The sequence below is a fragment of the Sphaeroforma arctica genome, assembly GCF_001186125.1.
Source record: "Sphaeroforma arctica JP610 unplaced genomic scaffold supercont1.150, whole genome shotgun sequence".
Lineage (NCBI taxonomy): Eukaryota > Ichthyosporea > Ichthyophonida > Sphaeroforma > Sphaeroforma arctica.
This window is the reverse complement of record NW_014040408.1, coordinates 42,692-52,440: the sequence shown is the minus strand read 5'-3', so window position 1 is coordinate 52,440 and position 9,749 is coordinate 42,692. Positions and strand designations below refer to the sequence as shown.

The following is a 9,749-nucleotide window of genomic DNA, read 5'->3' as shown; positions in this document are numbered from 1 at the left end:
CACACACACACACACACACACACACACACACACACACACACACACACACACACACACACACACACACACACACACACACACACACACACACACATATATATATATATATATTATAATATATATATATATATATATGTACATATATACATTATGAGTGGTTTCTCTCTCGAACAATTCGTTTTTTTCCATATATACCTGAGTGAAAACCATTGATGAAGCCAAACAATATGGTCCTGGTCGAAGAGGTGTCGATCCGGACCCGGACCATATTGGATAATGCTATGATATGTGTTCATAGAAGAAAATGCTTGCACCAAAAGTCTCAGATATATAACTGTTAATCATTAACAATTCAGAATAAGGGCAACGCAGTTTACACTTGATAGCAGTTGTTGAACCGTATAAGACAGTGTTGAGAGTTTGCAAAAACAAGAAAAAACAAGGGGTATGTGTATTTGTGCCCACACCCTTGTCCTTGACTAGGACGACATCAGAAACTCATTTGATATATAAAGTTTATCTTGTAATCGTAGAGCTGATCGGCCTAGGCACGTACGGGTTATAAAGAACTATGTCTCCCATGTTTTGTTTACTACTATTAGAATCGATACGTTAGCTTATGAACTACATGCATTTAGACTTCTCGAGCACTTCTAATCATCATCTATATATCTCTAACTATTGCATACTTTCATACTAATTGGGGTGATCCATATTGCTGTACCCCGTGCCAAGACGCATTTTTCTGCACTTTTTCGTGGATTGACGTGTAGCTCTAAAACCGTCTCCTCGCTCGAGCTCAGGACCTGTGAAATCACCGCCGCTTTGACTTTGCTCGCTCTAGCAATGTATCCTCCACATAGCACACTTCAACATCCACACCCAGGTTTTGCAGAAACTGGATCCTGAGAGATAGAAACATCGCGTTACCAACAAGATATGTATCGATGCGCAAAACACGTTTGTGAACTTAAAACATAAAAGGTGGTGCCATGTGCACACTATACGCGCATCTCAATCATGTGCGGCCTTCAGCACGTCAGCTGCTCTCTGAAACATCATTCCAGCAATTTCTCCAAAACAAGAAATTTAGGTGAATATTATTACCAGGAGCATTTTCAGTGGTACTAAATACAACCCCTATTTTGGACGATGTTGGCAAACGGGTCGACTGGGAGGTACATACCAGGACATCTGACGTTCACTTAGCTTATCCCCCGGGCCCTTCACCTCCGAATATTTCACCATAGGCGGGTCTAAATACAAAACACATAGAAAGTGTCAGTTTAGTGATCACACAGACGACAGGAGCATATGCGACAATCCACGACAGGCACAACAGTGCAGCCTTTAACACATCAGCAAGCTTTAACGCTACAGTAGCGGCGGGTAAATGCACTCTATAGACTGTAGACCACATACCATTTTCAGACCATAACAGTAAATCCGGTAGTCCACCCGCAAACTGTAGAACAAAAGGAGGATATGAACGTAAGCGTTAAAGTATTGCTATGAGTGATAAGGTAAAAACAATCAGCGCATCATTCAGGGCGTGGGGGAAAGGATAAGAAAGCTAATCCGTATTACGCCTAGTGGGACTGCACACAGACTGCAGGCCTCGAACACAGAAATCCTGGTTAGCCTGTGTGAAACGGAAAGGCCATTCCGCAGTTGTGAAAACTCAAAGCCACAATCAATTGGTAGATGCAGAGGTGCTCATACAGCTTTCCACAAAATTGACAATCCAACTCTCGGGCCACACAAGACAAAGCGCACGGTACCTGCTCAAACCCATTCGCCAGCCTCTTGCAGCACATGGCAACCGCATGCACACCCATGCCTTCAGCGATGCAGATGACTTCTTTCAAGGTGTTTCTAGTCCAGTTGACTCCTATTTGACAAGTATTATAATTTCGCTGGCGTCATATTCAAATACAATCCTAAATACATAAATATATCAAGATCGGCGCATTCAATGTGGCCATGATAGCAGAATCGACGACAAAAAAGGACTCAGAGCCGAAAGTGAGCCATTCCAACCAGACGATCAAATGCTAAATATGCGAGACTACAAGCTTAATCAGTGCATCAACACAGCCCCTACGTATCGCAATAGCGTCACACGAGTTGCCCCAATACCTTTGCATTGTTGCCCATTGTGCCGTTTCCACGCTCGCGTCAGCAGTGATCTCAGACTGACTTGTCCGCACTTCAGCTTACACGCGCTGTTACCTTCACAAACAGCGGTGAGACCGTCCAGATAACCAGTGACATGTCTGCCCAAACCCGAACACGACAGTATACCGTCATACAAGCACGCAGGCATATCTTGCAGCGTGGTGTAGAAATGGCCTCGCGAGTCTGTGAGCAGCAGGAGTGTGACGCATCAGCTTAGCGACAATGAGCAACATAAGTGTGGCGTATAAGCTGGAGAAGAAAGTGCCTGAGAAAGCAATCGGAGGTACGTACGCATCGCTGCACAAATTATTCACACAAGACAGGAGCAGGCGTGTCTGAGTATAAAAGTCGTCGCACAGTCAAATGCGGCGATAATCTGATTCAAGCTTAAAATGATCCACAAGCAATCGCTCACCGTGTTCATCGCTGATGGCATGGTAGTCCAGAATGACATCCCAGGTCATAAGCCCAAAGATTGTGAACATCACTCCGTTCTCGGCATGCATTCCCTGCGGTGCGAGTGAGACGGGAGAGTTGAAATCGCACATGAATGCACAAGTCACACAGAACAGAATATAAAACAAAAATCACAGGAGCATATTGTGGCAGCCGTGCAGCACGCTACTGCGACCATGGACTCACAAAACCCAAGTACAGGTGACACAAAGGGGGACCCCGCACACTGACTTGGGTTGTTGCCTTGCTAGCTGCATTTATATTCACCTAGTCAAAAGAATATCTACCCTCACTCTAATCAAACTGCGAACAACCAACGGGACTGTCTGTTACGTCTCTTCGCATACCTTCCATTTTCGCGTAGGCGTATCTAAAATTTGTATCATCCGTTGTCTGGAGTACTCCTCTACTCCACCGGTGCCTCCGGTTAAGGGCAGCGGCCACTTCAGAAACGGTGAACCATTGAATCGCACCCTACCCTGCGCAGAGGTGTCCGATTGTCCGTACAGACGTGCGTGAGCACAAAGAAAAAAGCCGCAAAAGCAAAGCACTACAAGGAACAGAAACCTCTGTATATCGACAGTCCTGATGTCGATTGTATCGTTGAGTAATCGTTCTCCAAAAGGCATCTGACACGAACCTAGACACCAACAATATGAAGGATCAGGTAGACCGGCCCCAGTAAAACACAGTTGAAACTATGCATGTAGAGATATCACGCGCAGGACGAGCCACGTACTCGAATACCCAAAACCATGACACACGCAACATACCCCTACCACGACTCTCTCGCCCACCAGTGTCCTCTCCACGTACTCGAATACCCAAAACCATGACACACGCAACATACCCCTACCACGACTCTCTCGCCCACCAGTGTCCTCTCCACAAACTTGTGTGTAAGCGTCTCGAAAACTGGCGCTTTCCACCTGTAAGGTGCTTTGCTCAGTTTTGCCACAGATTTATGTATTGCGATCCGTTGTCCACCGACAACATACTGATCTTTCAGAGATCGTTCGTACACATCTATCGCCTCCCGCACAGCACCGAGACGCTCGAGAATACGTCCGTAACGACACCAGATCTGCCGTAGCAAAGAACACGCCGGGAAGGTAATGGTCAGCAAATCTTATTATGTTGAAGCATCTTGAGAACCACCTCACAAGCATATAGATGCGCATACGTAACAGGGACACTTACTAAGTTGTTCATGTGATGGACGACAATTGCTGCATTGGCATTGTAGCTGATAAGAGAGATGTCATGAAGCAGATACGCCGGCCATGAAGTACATGTCTACACAGACACCCACCCACACTCACTTGTAGCACAGAAACGCACATATTGGCACAGAAACGCACATATTGGCACAGAAACGCACATATTGGCACAGAAACGCACATATTGGCACAGAAACGCACATATTGGCACAGAAACGCACATACGTGAACACGGACGATACAATAAGGCAGATATGATACACGAGCAATTGCGTTCGAATATCAGAGCACGCACATGTGTACATATACGCAAACAGGACAAACCAGAAGTTCCTCACACACAGAGTGCGTAAGCATATGCATACATACATCTCCTAGCAGAACGGTGCCCCAGGGATACGGCTTAGTGTACTCCTGGTCCGACAGTGGGTTTCTCCCACCCGCTCTCAGCAGTATATCCAGGTAGTGCTTCGCCTCGGTGTACTTCTTTTCCTTCTGCAACAGCCCAGCACCGCGGTATACCGTCCGGCACATAAGACGCGACCAGTCCACAGTGTGTTGTGTGCGCATGTCGGGTCTGTTTGGTGCGGTGGCGACATCGTACGGCTGTGCAAGGGGACGCACAGTTACACCACACGTCCCATGGTTACCCAGTACTTCCCCACCGTCGCAGATATCCGTAGGACCACTTCCCAGAGTATCTGTGGGAGCGCTCGCCGACTCCTTCGCTCGTACTGGTCCAGCGTCGCCATGTACACCACCGTTGCACTCGTGTGTAGTCTTTACTACGCCATCGTTGCGGGTCCCTTTGATCGCAGAGCGAGGTGGCTTGTCGTCGGTGGTCAGGTCTACGGCAGTGTAGGGCAACAGAGTGTCCGCAGCCTTGTGCATCACACTGTACAGTGGTTCGCCTTGACCAATGGCGGTGTACAGCTCTAACTCGTCAGACAGATCTAGAGCCTCATTGTACTTTTGGAAATGCTCAGCACTCGTCCACATGCTCGAGGGCACACACACATATGTTTCTGCCACATCTGCGCTTTGTTCGACTGTACACTGGTTCTTCACTCCATGGTCGGTGGTATCTACCATCTCGCCAACGACGTCTGCGCGATTCTCCGCACACGTAACCAGCATGCTGTGTTCTTCCTCATGCCCTGGCGCAACACAAGCGCTGTCCGAGGACAAATCAGAGCTAGTCTTGAACGAATGATACTTTCCATGCCAACACGTAGACCTCCATTGCAATCCTCTCGGGCTTTCGTCACCAACATCACACGCATCCATTCTCATGTCCACATTACGACACTTTCGTGTGTGATCATTTACAGTACTATGCTGTTCCGTTCCTGTCGAGTCTGTCAAAAGTTCCACAGATTCATTTTGACTACTCGCCGCCTCCACGGAAATATCTACTGTTGTTTTCTTCGTGTGTGTTGATGCAGTGACATCTATACTCGTATGCGAAGCGGGAACCAGAGTTTGTGGCTCCGTATGCTTCGGGGTGCGGGTGAGAGGTAGGAACTTGATACTATCCCAAACAAGCCCACAGTTGAGGAGAAGTGATGCGTCATCGGGAATATAGGAGGACCCTGCAAGCACCAGCCGATGGGCCGCAAGTACAGACTAGCAGAGGATATACAATCAAGGCATTAAAGGTTATTCACATGTATTCCCGTGCAGCAGTTGAAGGGTGTGATGCTTTAGAGTATATGGGTATACGCCCTAAAGTAGTTCCACTTGATATCAACAATACTGTAAATCAACAATAACTGAAATCTGATATTTATGAGAATTGAGGCAGCTGTAAATGTTAAGTCGGGCAAGATCCAGTCAATACTTGGGTCAGGATAAGGTGATTATTAATGCGCATAGATGCGTTCGTACCACCATCCGCCATATGTGGATCATAAATAGGCCACACACATACCTGGGCCGCACTTGTCGTACGCACGAAAACACCCATATCGAGCGTGAGCTGGAATAGCCAATTGGGGAGTTGGGATTTCTGTTGTAGATACATGGTAAGACGATGGAGCCGATGAGAATATGGGGCAAATATCAATTATGCGGGTCATGGTCAAAAATATGCCTCATCACGACGCGTAGAAGAGAGAGGACCTGTACTCCAGTCACAATTCCACAGCTACGAGAGCAGATTGATCATGTATAGATGGCATGACAGGCTATAGGGGCATAGAAATCCCAGGGATTGCGAAGAAGGCCAAAAACCAGCATAGCATGTAAGACAATGTTAGGGCACTTTGAATTAGACAACTCACTAGCAAACACCACGGTAGCATGCCACCAACCTAAGCATGACAGGCTGCTCGAATTTTCTAACCCATGTCATTTACCTTCTTGTGCAGAAACGGCCATATGTCTGCTGCTGCTGCACTTTCACAAACCGACCTTGCGTAGTCAGCTTTACGGGGGTTGGTACCCGAGCCATAATTGGAAGTGACACCGGCACCACCCTTCCAGCTGGCGTAGGTGGGTTTGTTGGGATCATCAACACGAGTCGTCTTAACCTTGGCCAGCTTGCAGATCTGATTCAGTTGCTTGACGCTCAGATTTGAGACCACTGAGGAGAGCTCGGCTAGTGCTAGATTGTAATCTGCAGCGGAATATATCGACAGCTAGGCATTTGATACTGTGCTATATTATGTAATGTCACTCCGTTCGAACGTGGAGAATGAGAATAGACTAGTATTCATATTTAACTGCTTTGATATAGATAGAAACACGACTGGTCATCGACCGGAAAAGCGTACAGCATATCGGCATCTCCGGGATGTTGATAAGAATACAACACCACAAAACGGCAAAAAAAAAAAGGCACTACTTCACTGGCAACTTACCGGGTGATGGAAGTGCTGGGATCGCGGGAGAGCCAAGATAGCATACGAGTCCTGCCTCACTGAGGCTATCGACAGTCACCTTAGAGAGCCCCTTTTTCTGCAAGGACAACCATCTGTAAGAACAAGTGGATCCACGTAGGTGTCATCAAGTCACCTTGCGCAATGCACGTAGGCGAAGTTGTAGCAGCTACACACTGCTAGGTTAACACAGACGGACATTGCACAGCAAACCACAAGGCCTTGCGCCACCGCAAGTACCTTTTGTATCACAAGCGGAGCTAGTGAGGTATACAAGCAACTAACTCAGCTAATACAATAAAATACGTGACAACCAACGACACCTGCAAGGCCCATGAGTGATAAGGAGCACAAGCAACTAGCTCAGCAAATACAATAAAATAGGTGACAACCAACGACACCTGCAAGGCCCGTGAGTGATAAGGAGCACAAGCAACTAATTCAGCAAATACAATAAAATAGGTGACAACCAACGACACCTGCAAGGCCCGTAAGCATGGCATAACCGAATAATTGCATACCTGCATGACGAATCGGCGCGGTATATCGTTACAAATGCAACCAGGGCCTCGTGGGACAGGCCTAGAACTCGGTGAATATCTGAGATTTGCGATGCAGGCAAAATGCCTCTGAAGTGTGGCTTCAAAGCTTCAGAAAGTAATCGCCTCATATTTATAGCCAAGATGTCCGAGAACTTTTCTTTTGGCTCATTTACAGGCTCCTCAGCCTCGACTGAATCAGATGTTTGCGTCGGTTCCGGTTCATTCTCTGGTTACAATTAAAACGTATCCATGCTTCAGCTAGCAATCAATGACAGCACAAGACACCAAACAATATAGGTACCGTAAACCACCCTGCTCCGCGCAGAATTCGACCTAACTGACTCGAGCTAGGACCCGCACAAGCAAAGATCGGCACTCTATTGTATAAATTGCAACAAGGAGCGCCAGAACACCAATTGCCGCACAGACACACAGTCGCGCTTGTACGTGATGGGAACTACGACCCAATATAGCTTAAGCTTTATCTGGTGCAGGTATACATACCATTGGGTTCAGCGTTGGCCGCACCGGCTCGTCGCACGGCACGCACTGCGTCGGTATCATATATACCAACTCCCGGAGGTCGACGATCCTGCACAAATGCAAGGTTCAATCAATATATTACCAATCGATACTCTACGAGATACCCCCCTCTGAAGTGCAAAACTTCATACTGGATTTCTGGATTTTGACTCTACACTGGCCAGTGTCTACACGCTGGAGTACTTGGCAATAAAATAATCACGGGAAGTTTATAAAAATGCTTCAACCGCAAACAATTAACATACAAACCAAAGATGGCCTTTGCATTGGCAATGGCTGAACAAGGGGTCCGTATTAGAACGGGTGAGATATTGAGAGAGAGCAAAAGGAGACATCGAACACCGAAGACATACGCCAAAGTGGTTCTCGTATCGATGTCCATAGCTTCTCTGGCAGTACGGAATCCAAGGGCCACTGGCCGTTCGCGCATCTTCTCCAAACTCACCACTACCATGTCCATCACTCTGCTGAACCTTCTCCGAGAAGAAAGACGCCAGTCCGCCCTTTTTCGGAGCTGAGCTGTGGATGGATGTCATGTATTGCGCGCGTCGCCGCTGGTCCACCATACAGCCCCAATTGGGTGCTGTATGTGCAGACTTTGGCAGGCGCGCGTCTGTAGTCTTTTCCAACTGCGTGCCGGCGGGTGGCATATGTTTGGTGTTCGTACGTGTTGGGGACTGGGATCGAGTTGCGGTTACTTCCAAGTGGTCGCCCACTTGCTCCGTCTGACCTTTGCATGCTTGATGCCCCGCATCATATTTGTCCGTATGTGATACATTCAAACCCTGTTGAACATAGGAAAAAAAAGGTTGTCTGAGCGTTGGCTTCGAATCCTGCTTTTTTGTCAAGTAGCAAATCAAATGTGGCAGATGTGCACCTGTCGGCACAGAAACAAAGTGGGAAGTACAGTCATTTGGCCACACCTTTACTATACCTGTGGGTCCTTCTTCGTGCTACGGCAAGTTTGTTCTTCAACGTCCACGCAAAGATCTTCCCCTTTTACTGTGCTGTGTTTACCTGGCGCGTGTTTCGCTCGCTTGTTCGTGACCGATGGCTCAGTGGTTGGGACAGGTGTGTCCGATCTAGAAGTCGAGGGCGTGGGTACCTGTGTGAAGAAAGTGGTGAGCTTGGGTTGCTGGATAGCGCTCCTTCGCCTCTTGACAGGATCTCGCACATCTTTGCTCGCCCGTACACTTTGCCCTTTCACAACAGCTTCTGACTTTGTGTTGTCGACAGACATACTTCTCTCATTTACTTTCTTGCTGTCCTTCGCCGCCGATGGTTTCCTCGGCATAACGCGGGGCTGTTGAGATCCATTTCCACTGCTTTGTGAATCGGCTTGTCCGGATGACCGCACTTGCGAACGTATACGAGGACTCTCACGCTTGTGAACCCCTTGCGAGCCCGCAGTACCCTTACATTTCGCCACTGGAGACAACCCTAAACTGTCGACGCAAATATAGTCTTTCTCAAGCAAAGGCACCACAATCGGGACAGGCTCTGTCCAAAAACAACGATCCGATACAGGAGACGAATCAGGATGTGCTGGTGGTGTTTTAAAGCCGGTTGGTTCTAATGCAGCAGCATCTTTGTTAGCAACTGCAATAAAAGCACACCAAACATTCTTCGTGTCTATCAGGCATACAAAAATTAACAAAAATGCATTCTTGTTTTTGTATGGTCATAGTTACACATATATACTTATATCTATTAGGCCACAAATTTCAACAAGTATTCATAGTTTCACTCATACGAGCATATTTTACAAATACTTGTGCATGCACAATCATATTTATACATATACATACACACACACACACACACACACACACACACACACACACACACATACACACACACACATATATAATAATAATAATATATATAATATATATACATAGTAGTACTAATATAACATGTCATATTGTATA

General features: G+C 47.0%; 1 protein-coding gene across 2 annotated transcripts in view; it reads right to left on the bottom strand.

The window, feature by feature from the left end:
* Positions 1-497: 497 nt before the first annotated feature.
* SARC_03080 overlaps positions 498-9,749 on the bottom strand; it is a 9,647-nt gene continuing 395 nt past the window's right edge. The window contains exons 2-17 of one of the 2 annotated variants that reach the window (XM_014303132.1): positions 8,753-9,318; positions 8,172-8,603; positions 7,780-7,867; positions 7,255-7,501; positions 6,716-6,828; positions 6,212-6,471; positions 5,785-5,862; positions 4,224-5,480; positions 3,485-3,718; positions 2,982-3,113; positions 2,594-2,687; positions 2,140-2,361; positions 1,782-1,891; positions 1,423-1,465; positions 1,187-1,256; positions 498-905 (exon numbers count right to left, since the gene is read on the bottom strand). In XM_014303132.1, coding sequence (XP_014158607.1) covers positions 815-905; positions 1,187-1,256; positions 1,423-1,465; positions 1,782-1,891; positions 2,140-2,361; positions 2,594-2,687; positions 2,982-3,113; positions 3,485-3,718; positions 4,224-5,480; positions 5,785-5,862; positions 6,212-6,471; positions 6,716-6,828; positions 7,255-7,501; positions 7,780-7,867; positions 8,172-8,603; positions 8,753-9,318 — 4,037 coding nt within the window. In that variant the 3' untranslated portion in view covers positions 498-814. Of the gene's footprint in view, positions 906-1,186; positions 1,257-1,422; positions 1,466-1,781; positions 1,892-2,018; positions 2,362-2,593; positions 2,688-2,981; positions 3,114-3,484; positions 3,719-4,223; positions 5,481-5,784; positions 5,863-6,211; positions 6,472-6,715; positions 6,829-7,254; positions 7,502-7,779; positions 7,868-8,171; positions 8,604-8,752; positions 9,319-9,749 lie in introns of those variants that run through there. The other variant, XM_014303133.1, reaches the window with a different exon arrangement.